At 36.6% G+C, this 20,394-nt stretch overlaps 1 protein-coding gene across 1 annotated transcript; it reads right to left on the reverse strand.

The window, feature by feature from the left end:
• Positions 1-2,665: 2,665 nt before the first annotated feature.
• On the reverse strand, positions 2,666-19,326 carry rcor1 (REST corepressor 1). The gene is made up of 13 exons (XM_017476908.3): positions 18,448-19,326; positions 18,291-18,350; positions 14,449-14,529; positions 13,181-13,233; positions 10,404-10,565; positions 10,002-10,120; positions 8,889-8,967; positions 8,570-8,620; positions 7,908-8,105; positions 7,723-7,800; positions 7,447-7,504; positions 4,980-5,218; positions 2,666-4,610 (listed from the first exon to the last, which is right to left on the reverse strand). The coding sequence occupies exons 1-13, from the start codon at positions 18,602-18,604 to the stop codon at positions 4,569-4,571; spliced, it is 1,377 nt and encodes a 458-aa protein (XP_017332397.1). The 5' UTR covers positions 18,605-19,326; the 3' UTR covers positions 2,666-4,568.
• Positions 19,327-20,394: the final 1,068 nt, after the last annotated feature.

Here is a 20,394-nt window from a genome sequence, read left to right on the forward strand (position 1 = left end):
AACATTAAACATGGCATAAATATCAAAATTTCCGTCTTTGTTTTGTTCGATTTTACAGATACAGTAAAGCCCACTACAGTGAATAGCTATTTAATCATTAATCATGGAGAAGGAAAGAAGAAAAAAAAAACATCCTTCACCGAGCTAATATGTCAGAGAAATGTGACCCAGACTCTTTAAATAGACATACAGGCTAGACTTCAACGTTATGCTTCCTGACACCTTACAAGTTGTCCCACTCGAGTACTTCATTAGTAGTAGCGTGATATCCTTTAGAAGGTTGTGGATGAATGTTGTACCTGTCTGTTAGGACACTTCAAAAACACACACCTACAATGTTAACGCTAAGATTTAAATCATATTCATATATATATATATATATATATATATATATATATATATATATATATATATATATATATATATATATATATATATTCATATTCATATATATTCATATATATATATATATATATATATATATTCATATATATATATATATATATATATATTCATATATATATATATTCATATATATATATTCATATATATATATATATATATATATTCATATATATATATATATATATATATATATATATATATATATATATATTCATATATATATTCATATATATATATATATATATATTCATATATATATTCATATATATATATATTCATATATATATATATATATATATATTCATATATATATATATATATATATATATATATTCATATATATATATATATATATATTCATATATATATATATATATATTCATATATATATATATATATATATATATATATATATATATTCATATATATTCATATATATATATTCATATATATTCATATATATATATTCATATATATATATATATATATATATTCATATATATATATATATATATATATATATTCATATATATATATATATATATATTCATATATATATATTCATATATATATATTCATATATATATATATATATATTCATATATATATATATATATATTCATATATATATATATATATATATTCATATATATATATATATATATATTCATATATATATATATATATATATTCATATATATATATATATATATATTCATATATATATATATATATATATTCATATATATATATATATATATATTCATATATATATATATATATATATTCATATATATATATATATATATATTCATATATATATATATATATATATTCATATATATATATATATATATATTCATATATATATATATATATATATTCATATATATATATATATATATTCATATATATATATATATATATTCATATATATATATATATATTCATATATATATATATATTCATATATATATATATATTCATATATATATATATATTCATATATATATATATATTCATATATATATATATATATATATATATATATATATATATATATATATATATATATTCATATATATATATATATAATCACTGTGTGGGGCAGTGTTTTAGAACATAGTCACATGGCTATTAATAGGTTACTGTAAATGTTTGCTAAATTTGCCAATATGTAGCTTTCCTGCTAACAAAATAAAACACCCAGATTTGTGTTTGTGCTAAAAATGTTTACCTCATTGCCAGCGTGAACTATGGCTACAATTAAAACCCGTCCACATATTATTTTTCAAAAGTTTTTTTTTTTTTTTTTTTTTTAAATAATTGAGTTCCTATTTTAGTGTGCCTCAAAAATAAAAAATAATACCAAAAAAACTAAACATAAAAGATTACACAATGCTTGCTTTTGCTTTCTATTTCGCGCGCGCGCGCGTGTGTGTGTGTGTGTGTGAGAGAGAGAGAGAGAGAGAGAGAGAGAGAGAGAGACGTGGTAATCTATTCTATCTCTCACACCTGTCTAGGCAGCCAAGTGTTATAGTATATACTTGTGAAAATCTACTTTAAAATAAGATAAATCTGTGGTAGACGATGGTGTTTACTCCCACAGAAGTAAACACTACTCAAATCTAGAACTAAAACCTTTTTGTGCCAAGAAAACACACTGATCTGAAAAGTACAAAGCTTCAAATGATTGGTATAGGCTACTCGTGTGAGTGCTTTTTTCTACACGTGATCAGTTTTACTTTTAAAAGTAAACTGTACAGCTTTGCTTATTACATATGATTTTCTGAATGTATATATAAAAAAAAAAAATACTGCAGAGGTGATCTAGCTCATGGTCCACAAATTTTGACCACCGGTATAGGTCCTTTCGCCCTTCATACACAGACTATAGCTCATACCCACCATCCCTTTTAATCATCATATAAAATTATTGCCCTGTAGGGAAAATCTTTTAATTTAAATGATCAGTTTTGTTCTATAAGTTATCATAAAGGTGAAGCTAACTAATATTTCAGACAATGTTCATTGTTCAAATTGTGTGGCATCATAAGAAAAAAAATACAAGCTTACCTGTAAGTAGATTGATTTCGGGGTTTTTTTGCACAACAAAAAACAACTGTTGACCCATTGCACTGTCTACAATCATCTCGTAACTGCATCACTAAACTCCAAATGTCATGTAGGAATGAAATCCTAACTGATTAGTTATGACAATATGGTGTTCAGATTAAATCATAAAAGCTCACATACTCCATTATTTGATTAAATCCCATTGGTTTATTCTGTGGTTAATGTGACAAACTGGTTATATGTGGGCAAAGTTATGTATTGTCAAAAAAAGCACACTGAAGCTTGTACACACACACACACACACACAAAAAAAAAAAAAAAAAAACAACTAAAATCAGTCTGCCTGTTTGTGGTTCTGGAACGGTACGGAAATGAACATAAATGGAGAAAAAGAAAATAACCTCAGGACAGACTTGACAATGTTTGTCCAAAACTCAGTAGCCTGCATGTATTTCGTTTTTGTAGTGCTTTTGATAATTGAAACAACTTGCATCCACACGTCCCCTCTTATTTTACTGGAGAATACACCTCCAAACTTGGACAAAGTTTATCAAATAATTTCCCATGCATGCAAGACAGACTTTAGTACACATCATTAAAAACCCAAGAGAAAAGCATATACCAAAATAATATTTAAAAATATATATATATAATAAAAATCCCACTTACTATTACAGGTAGCCTGTATTTAGTCAACAGCCCTAGCTAAATGGCTTTTAAAGACATGTTTATTTTGCAATATTCACATACAACCCTCAACAGCAATGATTAATTGTCCATTATTAAGCCTCTTTCTTAATGAATTACTTAAGCAACTTACTTACTTAAAGTGAGAACCTGATATACTGAACCACTATTTAAAAAAAAAAAAAAAAAAAAAAAAAACCCAATGAATTTAAAACAGATTTTGCATTTTAAATGAAATGATCTGATTATCTGAAAGGGGAAGTTCAATATTTTCACACAGACACTTAGCTTAATCCATTTATCCATAATTCAATAGTTAATATCGGGTGAATTAAACAGCTTTATCCATCCAAATATCCAGAATTTAAAATGGATTTAAAATAAACAATTAAAGACAGAGACAAACTTTTTGCATTCCAGCTGACACAAGGCCAAATCATCACGAGTTCCCCAGTAACGTGTGTATTCTGTAGCACACCACTGGGAACTGGGGAGAGCCAGTATTATGGAGAAAAAGAAGCAGTAAATCGTTTCACTTCACTGCATTTGTTTGGTTCCTTAGAAGAAAAAAAATATATATATGTATATATCACTTAATTACATGTTAAACATGCCTTACATGGCTGAATAAATAAAAAATACTAACTTTACTAAACGACTTCACTGTTGTATCTTTAAAGGTAGCTAATAATCTCGGTTACTTGCAGCACCAAAGCTGGATGTCCTACCACTTAATCACAGGATGGATTTTGGAAGCAACCAAGGCTGTTCATATGACTTTGGGATTCAGGCATCGAGATCTCTTCAATACAGGCTCTTTCATAATTGGAAAAACTATTATTCATTTGAAACAACTTATTAAGCAAATAAATAGATGAATAGCTTAAGTCAAGATAGCAATTATGACAACTCATCTAAAATCATAATGATCACTGTACAACCTGATAAGAAAGAAAACTTACGCAAGAGCTGAATGCTACACTGAAGTAACTAGTAAGTTATGAGGGAGACCGAAGTAAGGTTTATTGAACCTTCAACAGAAGTCAAGCTTTCCTCTGTCGTTGATAAGGTCACAAAATCCATCCAGCATCCTCGATGTTTCTGAAGGTTCAGTGAATACAGTGCTTGGAGAACCAGGCACAGCATTGACCTGACAGAGAGGTTATTTCCTGTTGGCAGTGACGATACAAAAGTAAAGACTATCTTTATTCCTGGGTTGGGCCGGTTCCACTTTGTAGGACATGTAAAAACCATAGATTTCAGCTGAGTCAAAGGAGCAGCAGCAAGGAGACTGGTGGGAATGGTAGGTACGAGTCGGTGCCTCTTCAGGACAACATGCCTTCAACTGGATTGCAGACTGCATTTGGATCGGATGCATCTGATCTCTCAGATGTGGGCACTCAAGAGGCAGAGGGGGTCTGTGCTTCTGTGGGCATAGGTTCCTGGACAAAAGAAAAAGCTATTATTCAAAGAGTGTTCCTAATACTTCTTTATTCTCTGATTTGTTTAAGTGCAGGACTCAAGAGAACTAAGCCTTGGTGTATTACACATGCATCTCCTGTAGAAGTCTGGAGACACCAACTTTTCAAAATGTTTTAATAAATAAGTAACAAATGGGCATTTTCTTTCAGTTTGCAATTTGGTTTAACACTGACTTTTAACAAGGCTTTCTTTATTACGTGCAGCACTGTGTCCTTCCCTTCCAAATTTTTCTTGCACAACCAAGTGTAGTGTCTGGGGTAAATAAGGGGTAAATATCACTGTTAATGACAGGATATGAAATATGTTGTCTTGATTCAAGAACTTCAGACCTCCTTCTGGTCCTCTGATGGTACAGGTGTGATGGTTCCTTCCTCAGACGACACCTCCATTTTCTCTTCCTCCGAGCTCTTGGAGGCTTCCACACCGTGCTCGGCCTCCCACTCCTGCAGCACTTCGTCCAAATTGAAGCGGCGACGGTAGTTTACGAAGAAGTTCTTCACCTGCACCACAGACTTGTTGCCGATGACATCGGAAATGGCCTGGAAATCCCTTCCGTATTTCCTTATAGCTGAAAGGTCGTGGAAAAAAAAAATTATTTACCAAAAATAATACAGTCGTGTGAAAAAATAAGTATAGACCATGGAAATTGTTGCTTTTTTGACATATTTAGAAATCAAACATTTGATCATCTTTGAAACAGTGCCTATTAATAAAGTTGCAACAAAACGAGGAAGGAAAATGAGCTTTTGCAATCATTAATTTAACAGAAATATCAAAAGATAGGAGATTCTTCTGTGGAAAAAGATTCTTGTGTGTACACCCTTGGCCTCAGACTCTAGTATCGCCCCGTTTAGCAGAAATACCTTCTTGTAGGCATTTTGCATAATTGTCCACCAGGCTTTCTGGAAGTTTTGACCACTCTTCCATGCAATATTCTTTTAGAAGCAAGATGGCTGAGGTTTTTCTTGCATGTACTGCCCATTTCAAAGCCCCCCCACAACATTTCAATGGGATTTAAATCAGGGCTAGCCCATTCCATAACCCTCCATTTCTTCTTTTTGAGCCATTCCTTGGTGGATTTGCTAGTGTGCTTAGGATCATTATCCTGTTGAAAGGTCAACTTTCGGTTCAACGTTTTCGTCAACTTTTGAACAGATGACCTCACATTATATTCAAGCACTTTTTGATATGATGCAGAATTCATATCTGAATCAATGAATGCAAGCTGTCCAGTCCCGGAGGCAGTGACACAACCCCAAACCATAACATTTCCACCACTGTGCTTCACAGTTGGTATGAGGTGCTTCTCCTGAAAAGCTGTTTTTGGTCTGTGCCAAAACATGTCTGCTGTTACTGTGGCCAAACAACTCGATCGTTGATTCATCTGTCCAGAGTACGTTATTCCAAAAGGCCTGGTCTTTGCCTATATGCTCACTGGCAAACTGTAGTCTCGCAAAAACTTTTTCCTGGCATGTCTTTCTGATTGTAGAAGCATGCACTTTGACACCAACAGTTCCAAGACTTACTAGCAGGTCATGTGATTAAATTTTGGGGTTCTAGGAGACTTCTTTTTGCATCAGACAGTCTGCTCCTGGGCTGAATTTACTGGGACAGGCAGTCGTTTGAAATTTGCGCCTATTGTTGATGATTTCCCTTACAGTGGAATGATGCATTTAAAATAATTTGGAGATCTTTTTAAATCCCTTGCCAGAGTCATAGGCATCCACACCAACCTTTTTCTGAAGGCCTTACAGATCTCTTTAGATCATGGGATGATGACACCACACACCTCAATAACAAAGGGAACACCAGACACTAGATATGCGTGAGGTATAAGTAACAGGTTCCACCTGCACTCCCTAAGCAGGTTCTCATCATTGGCACCAAATCTTGAACACCTAATTCTAATCTTATGGATTTGAAGGTGCGATAAATGTAGGGGGGCACTTATTTTCTCCATGTGACTGATCTGTTTTTGTTCATTTAAATTGTGAAAATTACTACAAAAAGTAAATTTTGTGTGTCATTTGAGTGCATCAACTTCATTAATAGGCACTGTTTCAAAGATGATCAAATATTTGCTTGTCCAAATATGTCAAAAAAGCCACCAATTTCCATGGGGTGTACTTATTTTTTCCACACGACTCCATAAATATTAGAGGTCGACCGACTGATCGGTTTTGCCGATGAATCGGCACTGATAACTGATTATGGAACTTTCGGTTATAGGCAAAAAATCCACACATTTTTTTTCCACACAGTTTTTCCAGGTTGTGCCTGTTGCAGGAGCGACTGAGAAGGGTCAGCTGTCATTATACAGAACGAGAGCGGCCTCTAGAGGCGAAATAAAAACCATCACTGACAAATTGTGTTGTGTTATTTAAAGTGTTTTTTGATTCATTTTGGGTGTCTCTTGTTATTTGGAGTGTTACTTTTCTGGTTCTGTTTGGATGTACATCATTTATTTACTTATATATTTATTAATAGTTAATATATTAATATTTGTTTCATTTTTGAAAAGTACAGTACATATTTAATGGTACAGTCAGTGCTGTTTATTTTACTTTGAGTGTTAATTTTCATTTAGTATCAGTTTTAAAAACTATCAGTTAATTAATCGGTTATCGGCAGGTACTGCCCAACTTAGTTATCGTACTAAAATCCACTATCGCTCACACATCTGTATATCTATCGATCCCCAATAACTACTTCTAACTATCTTTGTCGTCAGGATTTCAACAGCTAAATAATACTAAATCTCAAAACGTACTGGTAAAAAATACCCTGTAAATTTACCTTGTACCGCAAGCAGCTGTTCCTCTGTAGTCCAGCGTGTGTTGAATTTCTGATTCACCTTTGAAAAGAGTGTGCTTAAATTAGACTGAGGAGCACAGAAATAATATGGGGGTGAAAAAAAGAATATAATTAAAATCAGAAACCTAACCACCTAAACAACACTTGTATGTGCCACAGTTGTGACTCAATGCCCACTTTTTAAATTCTTAAGAACAGAAATAAAACCTGACGTTTAGAAGTATGACATATCACACTACAACTGAATTGTGTGATTACCTCAGGAGGCCGAAACTCCTCCACCCCTGTATCAAGCGCTTCTCTTAGGGCGCTGTTGTTCTGTTTGATGCTCTGGATCTGCAGACAGGTTTCACAATCACATGCTTAATTGTGCACTACGACCTCGAGCCTATGCTCATTATGCTAGGTTAACGTTAAATGAATGCAGACTGGATGGAACGGACCTGTCGTTTAATGGTGACGAGCTCCATGTCCAGCTGCCTGAGAACGCTGGCTGAGGCTGGGCCACTGCTCGACATGGCCGTCACGTCGCTCTGGATCAGGTGCATGCCTTTGGGTGGCTTTCTCTTGGACCGGTGGTGGTTCCTTGGACCTTGTGCTTCCTTTTTAACATGAGCTGGCTTGTCTGTGAGAGGTGCTGGCTAAAAAAAACGGAATCAAAACCTATTAAACCTATTACCCAACTATGGTTTTGTAATTGAAAGAAGAAAATAAAATCACTGACGGAGGTTAAAAAAAAAAAAATCCTAGAAATTGGAAACTGTCCATAACTCATAACTAGCGGTAAATATCGGCATTTGCTGTTATATACCATGTGCCCACTTTAGTCTCAATTCACTCAGTTAGAAGACAGGAAACCAAATAAATGTACTATCACGTTCCCCCAGCTGGATAAAAACAGAAAAAGTATGTTGTATGCATGTGTAAATATTACAATATTAAATAAGACCCTTAAAATGTATACAAGATAAAAACTGTGAAATCTGTTCAGATGGTACTTCAAAAAAAGAATTCTATTAAATAAGTCTCTGAATAAAAGTTCAGTAAAATGTGCTTGATGGTCACTGGGGTTTAGCCATGGATTTATTTAAATTTGTACTGGTACCTTCTGGACAAGTGCAGGTTTTGTATCCTGTTTTTCAACTCCAGATGGACCCTGAGGCAAAAAAAAAAAAGAAGAAGAAGAAGAGGGTTTGCCAAAATAAATACTACACACTCTTTAAAAGGAAAAGGAATAAACCATTGCAAAACAGATGGATCACAGGTAAAAGACTCAGACAAGTGTGTGTAGCACTGCAAGTTCAATTCCCAGAAAAACCCCCCAAAGAAAACAGCAAAAAGTACACCTGATATCAGTTTATTCTTTCTATTTTACTTCACATGCAGACAACTTTCTACTTTGTATGGGGTAGAAAAATCTCTACCTCTTTTTTTTCCTCCTTGCTTGCTTCCAATTCCGCATCAGCCGGAGAGGTGCAGTGTGTCTCTTCGGCCTCGTCATCACTTAGAAACAGGAGGAGGAGTAATTTACTTTGAATTCACCGTTTGAGTATTCCAGAAAACTTACAGCTCACAAAAATTGTGTAATGATTAAACACCAGTGAAAACGAAGACTGAAACTGACTGTGTAATTTAATGATGCAATGATTCACCTGCAGGCTTTAAAGATAATATGAAAGAAAAAAAAATAAGAGAACAGATAAGAGAACCACCCACACTACCACCTGTATGTATACACGTATACACACACCAGACACTTTAATAGGAACAGGTGTACCCCTTCCCATTTGTGCAACTATCCAATCAGAGCAAACAGTTGAATGTGTGGAAAAAACATGACTGTTATGGAAAACAATTGTGATGGATGACTGAAGAATCGAGAACACACTCCAGGAGGTAGGCGTGTCAAAGTCAAGTCAAGAGAAGACTTCCCAGAATAAATACAGAGGGTTTACCACACAATGTAAACCACTCATATGCCTCAAAAACAGGAAGACTGGATTAGTTAGCCAAAAACATCTAGAAAGCCTATGCATTCTGGATCATCCTCCTACGGACAGATCAACTTGCACCACAATGATGGGAAGAAAGGGCAAAGACGTGGAACATTCTGCACTGGCCAAGCTGTTCACCTGACCTGAATCTGACTGTGTGTGCATCTCACTTGCTGAAGGCAAAATGCCCCAGGAACAAGCAGGAACTGATGACAGCTGCAGTAAAGGCCTGGCAGTGCATCAGCAGGGAAGAAACCCTGTGGTGTCTATGGGTTTCAGACTTCAGGCAGACTGCATAGGATTTGCAACCAAGTGTAAAAAATTAATGTTAGATGATGTTAGCTTGCCCAATTACTTTATGTCTCTTCAAAAAGAAAAAAAGAAGAAAAGAAAGGGGGGGGGGGCACGTTACCACATATAAAGAGTGTTGACTCCAACAGCTTTCGCTCAATTGTAAAGATCCTTGTATAAAGGAGGAAAGTCTACACTTTAATAACTTTCATTTTATTTCTAGACCTGACTGTATGTATATGAGTGGCTGACCTCTCCTCACGATCTCTCTTCTGCTTGCGTGCATGGCGGTCCATGACACTGGTTTTGCTGCGCGTTTTCTTCCAGGAATAATAGAATCGAACAAGGCTTGCAATAGACTTGTCTGGAAGCTGGGGGAAAAAAGAAAGAAAGAAAAAAAAACATTTACACATTTTCTAGACCATATAAAAGGACTGAACTTGCCAGGATTATTCACAATCTTAAAGTCATTAACCTATATAAACTACAAATAAAACTAATACACTAATCACTGTTATTTCACTTCATTGCCAGGATAACCGACTCTCAGTGGAGGGCTAAATTAAGATTTAAATCCCCCCTCCAGATACAACTTGGGTATGTTTAAAGTGGGTCGGAATAAGAGCAGTGTTATAATCCCTAGTGGTGGCTCACCATTTGTTGAATGCGGTGGAAAGTCTTGCCGTGAAAGCTGAAGCCCTGTTCAAACAGTACTTTGTCCTCTACTGTCCATTCATCAGGGAAAGGGGTGAAGTTGGGCAGGTCTGCTAAAGACTTCTCTATGTTGTGTTTGTGCCAGAAAAGCATCCCCAATGCCTGTTAAGAAGAAAAGGTATCATAATATATTAGGGCTGCAACTAACGATTATTTCAATAATTGATTAATCTGTCGATTATTCCTTCGATTAATCAATTAATTGGATTAAAAGGCCAATTTTAATGTTCTGTATTTTTTTTTTTCGAGAAAAAAATGCTATTTCACATTCTGCCTGATGTCCTTCAAACATTGTGCAAAGTGAAGACTATGAAAAAGGTATTAAATGTGTCTATGTGGTCTATGCTATTCATTGAGCAAAGAATTTATTTATTTATTTTTTAAAATGTTAACATTATATATTGAAAAAAAAAAAAAACAACAACTGATCTGTCTAAAAGCTTTAAAGCAGAAGTTAAATCACTATATTAAAATGCTATGAAAAGAAAAACAAAACAAACTAAGTGTTAACTGGTAAGAGGTTGAATGTTCTGCAGTAACACACATTCACTCATCTGAACACAGTACCGTTACTTTATTCTTTAAATGTATGACACTTTTTACATTTATATACAATGACATGTTATAACCCCATTACAGTCACTGCTCTCATTAAAAACACACTTACTTTTGTCTCTAAATATCGCTAAGTATAGCAAACAACATATTTGATCAAATTAATATTTTAGTCAGTTATTGCGCTTCCTTTCTAGCGCACGATCTTTGACGTGCATGCGTGGACTCGCACTCATTCAGTGAAGTTTAATGAAGACTTGCTCGCTGTTAGGATGAGGCTTTACGTAAAATGGAAATACTGGTGTGAATCTCATTTCAACATTTACAGATAAGGATATAAATGTAAACATGTCATTTCTGTGCTGAAGAAAACATGTCTGGAACACATTAAACAGCACACGCATCTGTCGCAGCATCTGACACGACAAGCTTAATATAAAACAGTCTCATGTAGAGCTGCAACAACTAATCGATAATAAACGATTATGAAAATCGTTATCAATGATTTTCACTAATCATTTATGGATTAGTTGGTCTGCGTGCGGCACGGGGGAGATTTACTCATTACGTTACTCCTGTTCAGAAAACACGCCTCGGAGAGCAAATACTAAAATTGTGTCTCAAATGACGTACTATACACTTACACTGTGCACGGTGTACTCTACCGTCTAGTGTGTGAGTTTTAGAAAGGTAATATCATCTCAAGTGGAACACTAGCGGGTTTTTACTAACCAGAAGTATAAGCTACTTCCTAGTCGATGGCGCTTGACGTCACACGCACGTAATGCAACACCGCTAGCTTTAGCCTCAGAGTCACCGACACTGACTTTCTTCAGTTTACGGTTTCTGTCAGCGTTATCTTTTAGTCTCAACATGATCTCAGACCTCATCAGATGGAGGCGAAATCGTCACGTGACTGAGGATGAAACTGTGCGACCTCCAAGTCCTCTAAGGCACGGGGCCATTTTATATTAAACACCGCCAATAAGATTTATAAACTTTATAAAGCGGAGTTTGTGGAGCATGGAAGCATGACAGTGATGCAGTCACGAGTTGCTTAAAAGGTTTAATCTAATTCCAGTTTACTGTCATTATATGCTGTATTTGCGTACATGCAGTGTAACTTCTGCTGTTTATTATAACGGAAGTGATGTGTTAGTAAAGAGCCTGCGACGCTGATCACGCGCTGATACAGAGTGTAGCGTGAGTAAGATCTGTAATATCTCATTAAAACATTATGATCAAAAGTAAAATAATATGTCTAAAGGCAGCAAGTAACAGAAATCACAGGGTGCAGTGAAAGTGAGTTTTTATTTTATATATATATACACACACACACACACACACACACACACACACACACACACACACACATACATACATACATACACACACAAGTCCTTATGCATTTTTTTATGGTATCACAAAAAACACTGAATTAATGTCCTAAATTAATAATATATATTCTGGTGTGTGTGTGTGTGTGTTGGGTTCTTTTCTGTTTTGGACAAACAGTTGTGTAAAGTTTTAGTCTGAATTTATATTTGTAACACTCAGTTTGTGGATTTTATTTTAAATAAACAAAAAAAGAGGCACTGAAAGTTCACCCCGACCCATCCGATTAATCGAAAATAAAATAAAAAATAAAATAATAATAAAAATAATCGGCCAACTAATCGATTATGAAAATAGTCGTTAGTTTCAGCCCTAGTCTCAAGTTTTGGACGACCTGGATCGTGCACTTTTCCCCACAGCAGCTCACTCTGTTCGTGTTTTATTCACAGAAATGCATTTTTCACCTTAATGAAGTGATCTAAATAATGGACAACAAATTTCATTACTGATTCTTTGGGTCTGTGACGTAGCAGTGGGATTTGGATAAACCCCCTGTGGATAGCCCCCGTCAGTGATGTCACAGACCCAATTAATCGGTAATGAAATTCGTTGTTGATTATTTTAATTATCGATTATTAGTGATTTTATCGATTAGTTGTTGCAGCCCTATAATATATAGGTAAATATACTGTACTTTCTAATTAACTAACGTATGTAGCTTGTACATAGAAAACATTCATCTGAATAAGATCGAGAAACATGTAAACCTCAAATGCACCAAAATACAAAGCATTAAAAAAATGAAACAAAATCATAAATAGTTTTACCTGCTCCATGTTGTACCCATGTTTCTCTTTGGCTATTGCAATATATTCATCCACTGTTTAAAAAAAAAGGGGGGGGGGGTGAGGAGAGTGAAGTCAGTCATCAACATACAGGGCTGTAGATTATATTTTTATCCTGTAATTATGGTCAAAATACTGACTTTTGTTTCTGATGAAACTGCAGAAATATACCCCATAATGAAAAGCATAGACAGGTTTTCACAAAATGTAGTAAAATTATCAAATTTAGACTACAGCATAGATGAATTCTTGAATCTGATTGGTCGAAAGGCGTGCATTATTTTTGTATATGAACGACAGGTTTATATTAACGTGCTCGTTTTAATACGTTATTGTTTCTACAGGTGTCTTATATACATATTTTAGACTAATTATAAATGTATTTTAAAGCTGTGCTCCTTCACAACGTAAAAAGTATAATCATTGTATAAATGTATAATTCTTTTTCAAACATTTATGGAAGGAATCTCAGTAAGCACTTTGTAACAGTCGCGGTGCTTTGTGAAGTTTAATCAGCACAGGAACGTCTTCAAGACAGAAGAGTTTATGTGCTCGTTTCTCCATAAGTTACGATAAGCTCTTTTTTTTTTTTTTAGCAAGAGAGACCGGTGAGGGAATGATCATTGTAGTACAACACACTCCATTACTGTGATGTTTTAACAAAAAAGATCATGGCAGCATAACACCACCACTCCATACATTATTGTCAAACCTCTCTGTCTGGACTGCGTTACATGAACAAAATCAGAAATTTCAGATTCACACAAATATTCAGACCAAACCAGTCGAGTAAGAATGCGGTCTCAGAGATCGATGGACAATTCCTTTCACATCCACGGTCAACTGTGGCGCTTTATATTTCCAGATCATGTCCGATCAACTGAATTTAACATCAGTGAACTTTAATAAAGCTGTATAACATCTCTAGGTTGTTCAGTGGAAAAAGTGGATGCATCTTAATTCAATCACAGTATGCTTCACAGTAACGCGATATTTCACTGTTAAAAAAACAAAACTTGATTTATTAAATCAAGAACACGAAGATTGTGTGTATTAAGAAAAGAGTTTTGACTGCTGCAGACATTTAATCAAACCCTTTATGTGTGTTAAACATATTACTATTCAATAACTCATGTCACGTTTTTTTTTTTTGAATGTTAGTGTTACTTACACATTTTTGGCCTGTAGTGTATAAATGATATAAACACTGAGATTACAGTTGATGGATAATACCCTGCCAAATAACTCACATTTAGACTCTGAGAGAGTCTGGTTAGGAATCCACACCAACATCCCCAGATTCTCCCTCTCCTGGCTCGCCTTGGCCACTTCTGACAAGACAAAGATGCACAACAGACAAGTATAATAAAGTAGAGAAAATCAATCTCTTATTTAATATTGCGTTTTTGTTCTTGCTAAACCCTGCTTCACCCAGTGATGAGAGCGGTCTTTTAAGATTACCCCAATACAATCTTGGCTAAACTCTAAAACAGACCGTGTGATTATGTGTTCTCTGTGACAGGTTATAAATTGAAGGACCTCTTGCGATTAAAAAAATGTGCTTAGGTCAAACAAACATTCTACAAAGTGAGCTGGATATAACAAGGATATTTTTCTGTCCGTTAGCGTGTTTTCATTTACGTGTCACCACTGAAACTCCTGTGCCGTCTTCAAGCGTCACTGCAACGGTCACATTCTGAGATTTTAACGAAAACTTTGACACTGCTTTGTCTTTAAATCACAATGGCACCAAACCAGCTGCCAATTAACAGGTCACATTATACAGTGGTGCTTGAAAGTGCATGAACCCTTTAGAATTTTCTATACATCTGCATAAATGACCTAAAACATCATCGCATTTACACACAAGTCCTAAAAGTAGACAAAGTGAACCCAATTAAACAAATGGGGGAAAATAATATACTTGGTCGTTTATTTATTGAGTGAAAATCAGCCAATATTACATAAAATCAGGTGTGAGTGAGCACCCTGGTTTCTTTAAAGCACAGGGATCGATCAAAGTCTGATCTTCACAACACATGTTTGTGGAAGTGCATCATGGCATGAACAAAAGAGATTTTTGAGGACCTCAGAAACAGAGTTGTTGAAGCTGGAAAAGCTTACAAAACCATCTCTACAGTTTGGACTCCACCAATCCATAGTCAGACACATTGTGTACAGATGGAGGAAATTCAAGACCATTGTTCCCCTCCCCAGGAGTGCTCGACCAACAAAGATCACTCCAAGAGCAAGACGTGTAATAGTCTGCAAGGTCACTAAGGATCCTTGGGTATCTTCTAAGCAACTAAAGTCCTCTCTCACATTGGCTAATGTTAATGTTCATGAGTCCACCATCAGGAGAACACTGAACAACAATGGTGTGCATGGCAGGGTTGCAAGGAGAAAGCCAATGATCGCCAAAAAGAACACTGCTGCCCCTCTGCATTTGCTAATGAGCATGTTTACAAGCCAGAACACTACCGGAAAACTGTTTTGTGGACGGAGGAGACCAAAATAGTATTTTGAATGAGAAGAGTTATGTTTGAAAAGAACCCCCTGTATTCCAGCATAAGAACCTTATCCCATGTGTGAAACATGGTGGTGGTAGTACCATGGTTTGGGCCTGTTCTGCCGCATCTGGGCCAGGATGACTTGCCATCATTGATGGAACAATGAATTATGAATTATACCAGCAAATTCACACAATATGTTCCAATGAACTGAATCTCAAAAGAAAGTGGGTCATGCAGCAAGACAACGACCCTAAGCACACAAGTCGTTCTACTAAAGAATAGTTAAAGAAGAATAATGTTAATGCTTTGGAATGGCCAAGTTAAAGTCCTGACCTTAATCCAATAGAAATGTTGTGGAAGAACCTGAAGCAAGCAGTTGATGTGAGGAAATCCACCACCATCCTAGAGTTGAAGCTGTTCTGTCCTGAGAAATGGGCTAAAATTCCTCCAAGCCGATGTATAGGACTGATCAACAGTTACCAAAAACGTTTAGGTGCAGTTATTGCTGCACAAGGGGGTCACACCAGACACTGAGAGCAAAGGTTCACATACTTTTGCCATTCACAGACATGTACTATTGGACCATTTTCCACAAAAAAAATCAATTGTCAAGTATAATATTTGTCTCATTTGTTTAATTGGGTTCCTTTTATCTACTCTTAGGATTTAGGTGAAAATCTGATGTTTTAGGTCATATTTATGCAGAAAAAGAAAATTCTAAAGGGCTCACAAACTTTCGATGTGTGATTTTTTTTTTTTTTATGAAAAGGCTACACTGCAGTATATTACTCTAATATGACAAGTCAAGTTAGTGAATATAATATAATACAACATAATATAATAAAGCTGAAAAATCTCAATCTTGGTCTGACAGGCTATCAACTGCCATATCACAGGCTGAACTCGTCAAGTTGGTACACCATCTTTACAAGCTACTTACAATTATTTTCCAGTATCCTAATTACATCATTAAACTAAATCAATAAATTGCTTGAATTTTCTTTAAAACAACGAGTCTATGTTGCACTCATAGCAGTCATTTAGAAACTTGTTCCATTTACCAGTTTGACTAGCTCAGCTCAGCATATGCTTTGGCAGTTGCTAAGACCAAACTGCATTTTCCAGCATAGTCGACACACCTGTACATGCATACCTGCATTCATGCACTTACCTAATTGTGTGGCAGCAGTGCAATGCCATGCAAATTTTTTTTTAAACAGGTCAAGAGCTTTATTTAAAGTCCACATCAAACATCAGAATGAAGAGAAAGAAAAAAAAAAATTCTATGACTTTAACCATGGCAGATGTTGGTACCAGAAGGGCTGGTTTGAGTATTTCAGAAACTGCTGATCTCCTGGGATTTACACACACACACACACACACACACACCCACACGTCTGTAGAGTTTACACAGAATGGTAACCAAAAAAATAACCCTGAGTCAGTGACAGTTCTGTGGGTGGAAACGCCTTGTTGATAAGAGAGGTCAGAGAAAAATGGTTCGAGCTGCCACGATGGACATAATCAAAATAATCACTCTTTAAAACTGTGGTGAGCAGAAAAGCATCTAGGCATGCACAAAGCAGCGAACCTTGAGGTAGATAATCTACAACAGCAAAAGACCACACCGAGATCCACTCCTGTCAGCCAAGAACAGTAAAGAGTGCTTATTTGAATTAGTATAGACTTCATTGTTTGAGTTGAACATTAAAAGCGCACCTACAGTATTATGGTTTTGAAACGTGCCAAATTTTGTTTTAAAGGTCTCATATAACAGATTTACATGCGTTCAAGATCAAAAAAACACTTTGACATGTCCCCCCAAGTGTCAAAAACGACTGGTTAAATGATCCGTTCTAAAGGATTCAATCTAAACTCCTCCTTTCAGAGAGCATGCTCTGCTCTGATTGGCCTTAAGCAGCCAATAAAGACCAGAGGCGGGGCCTTTTCTTACAAACTTACCTAGGTTTGTACAGGAAGTAAGTCTGGAATCGGTTCCTTCTTTTGGGAGTCAATAACTCCCGTTTGTTGTGTGCTTTGATTTGTGAAACTTTTATTTACATTCACAAACAGCTCTATAACACACTACATCAAAGGTAATCTTTTAAAAAAGCGCATAATAGGTAGACTTTAACCGAAGCTCTTGACCTGTATCTGCATGATTTACACGGAGAACTGCAAAAACGTGCAGGAGTTCCTAATAAAGTGAATGACACTTCATATTAGTGTGTAAGAGTTTTAACGAGGAAAGAAGCCCAGTGGAGTTTACATGAAGAGTAAACAGTGAGCGAGTGGAGAGTGTAGGGAAGAGAAATGAATGTGAATTCTGATGCCAATAATGAGATGTTCTATAAAATAATAATAATAATAATAAAAGCACACAGGCATCTTGTTTAAAATAAGTAAGTTGTCCCGAGCTGATGAGGAGTGAGTGAGGGAAGAATGAGAGCAGTAAGTGGTGCAGTGTGATGCAGGTCTGATGCAACTGTACACCAGTGAAACAACGGGCTGTGCTCGAGGCTAGCGCGCGCTGTAACCTGCTCCCTCACTACAGCTCGGGAAACTCGGGCACACTTTACCGGGGTCGTAATCTGGAACTACAGCCTGAAACTGTGGCCCGACTCGCATCCCTCCTGCACCTGATCACAAAAAACAAGGCACGAAATCAGGCTCAGAACAGGCTGGAAAAGTGTCAGAACTTGTCCCGAGTGATCGAGGCTACCAACCGAGACTTACCGTGCTCGTCATCGCTAGAGGAAGGCGAACTTCCTTCCTCCCAAGAATTGTTACTGTTGCCGTTCGAAGTAAAACTTTTCGCCGGGTTATTCACCGAGTTTCTGCCTCTTCTCTTCCCCGAAATCTCCGACGTACCCTTTTCCAACATCGCGGGCATCTCGAGGCACAGCACCGAACTTTAGCTACCTCTCTCTCCCCCTCTCCTCACTCACTCACTCACTTTCACACACACACGACTAGCTAGCTAGCTAACAGGCTAAGCTAAGTGGAGACTGATGATGATGAGGAGGATGATGATGATGATGATGATGGCTAATTCGCGGCCTCGCTGTCAAAAACGAAGTCTGAATAACAACTTTTTTTAAAAAAAAAAAAAAGCCCAAATCCCTCCAGACAGGAGAACAAAACAGTTAAACGCCAACTACGAAGTATTCAAACTGCAACGCCGTCTGTAGAAATAGCTAGCTCTGTGAAGTTAGCAATACCAAGCCAGCTAAGTTCACCCGAACTGGTGCGAACAATATTAAGTCGATAGCTAGCAGGCTAACTGTTAGCACTGTATGTGTGAGAGAGGGAGGGAGAGAGAGAGCTTCAGTCAGAGCACTGATAGCGAGCTAGCAAAACCGCATCAGCTAATGCTAATTTAATTGACCGTTTCGTCCAGAATTAATTGGAAACATTTAAAAACACTTCCGGCAAGAGATTACTTTCCTTCAGGACACGCGTTAAGGTCCAGTGTGGAGGAAAACAACCGATACGCTTTGCTGTAAAAACGTAACTGTGTGGAATAAAAAGTCTGAGCCTCTTCATACGGAGAGAGAGAGAGAGAAGGGAACTTCAGTTCTGCACTTCCACAGTAAAGAGCCCTAGTGAGCTGTGAATGAGCGAAACACACTCAGTCAAACTGCTGACGGGGGGAAAGGGGCGGGGGGGGTCTACACTGACATAGCCGAGTTAGTGCGATTAATCAAGAACTTAATCATAAGTTTAGCTTTAGTTTTGCACACATTTAGGGTGCAAAAATAAAGAAGAAATAAAAACACCCCACACACAAATAAAATAAATGGCTTGGTGTTCTATTTTGTGCTACTGACTGCTCTAACGCTTAACCAGGAGGTCAGATTCATTCCCCAAAAGTGCCCCTGAAATGAAAATCAAAGTTTCTCAGAGCTTTTTGTACCCATTCCTTGTTATGGACACCAATATGTTATCATACCTTGGGGGAAAAAAGCAAAAACAAAACACTTTTGAAGATATCCTCATCCATCCATCCATTTTTTATACCGCTTATCCTACAGGGTCGCAGGGAACCTGGAGCCTATCCCAGGGAGCATGAGCCCAAGGCATGGTACACAATGGACAGGGTGCCAATCCATCACAGGACACAATCACATACACATTCATATGCTATGGACACTTTGGACATGCTAATCAGCCTACCATGCATGTCTTTAGACTGGGGGAGGAAACTGGAGTACCCGGAGGAAACCCCGCAACACGGGGAGAACATGAAAATGCCGCGCGCACACACACACACACACAAGGCCATGGCAGGAATTGAACCACCAACCCTGGAGGTGTGCCACCGTGCACCCAGAGATCCTCATTTCAATTTAAAAGTTAGCCCTTTTTTGATGACTCAGCCTGTACTAGACTTGTGTTCATCCAATCAAATACTCTCTACACCAGTGGTCACCAACTCTGTACCTTCCTGAGGACTTTGGCTGTTTCTCAATTCTAAGAACACAAAGAACGGACTTGCGTTCTCGTGAAGACCGGTCGTTGTCAGGCTACTTTGAAAGAACGAACTCGGAAGGACAGGAGGGCATAGAAAACATTTTTTGTAAGAACTGAGATGTGCTGTGAGCTTCCTGTTGCTCATAGGACCGTCCCAGCACATTTCTACTAGTGGGACAGGGTCCTCATCTCTTCAGTGCTACTTAAGTA

This window comes from Ictalurus punctatus, chromosome 9 (genome assembly GCF_001660625.3).
Source record: "Ictalurus punctatus breed USDA103 chromosome 9, Coco_2.0, whole genome shotgun sequence".
Taxonomy (NCBI): Eukaryota; Metazoa; Chordata; class Actinopteri; order Siluriformes; family Ictaluridae; genus Ictalurus; species Ictalurus punctatus.

What these genes read in the sequence shown, in the direction of transcription:
- rcor1 (XM_017476908.3), bottom strand. Translation starts at nt 18,604, where the DNA reads ATGCCCGCGATGTTGGAAAAGGGTACGTCGGAGATTTCGGGGAAGAGA. An exon ending in AGTTCCAGATTACGACCCCG is followed by an intron (nt 14,530 to 18,290) that starts GTAAAGTGTGCC and finishes TTGTCTTGTCAG; the next exon opens with AAGTGGCCAAGGCGAGCCAG. An exon ending in AAGAGAGATCGTGAGGAGAG is followed by an intron (nt 8,968 to 10,001) that starts GTCAGCCACTCA and finishes CCTGTTTCTAAG; the next exon opens with TGATGACGAGGCCGAAGAGA.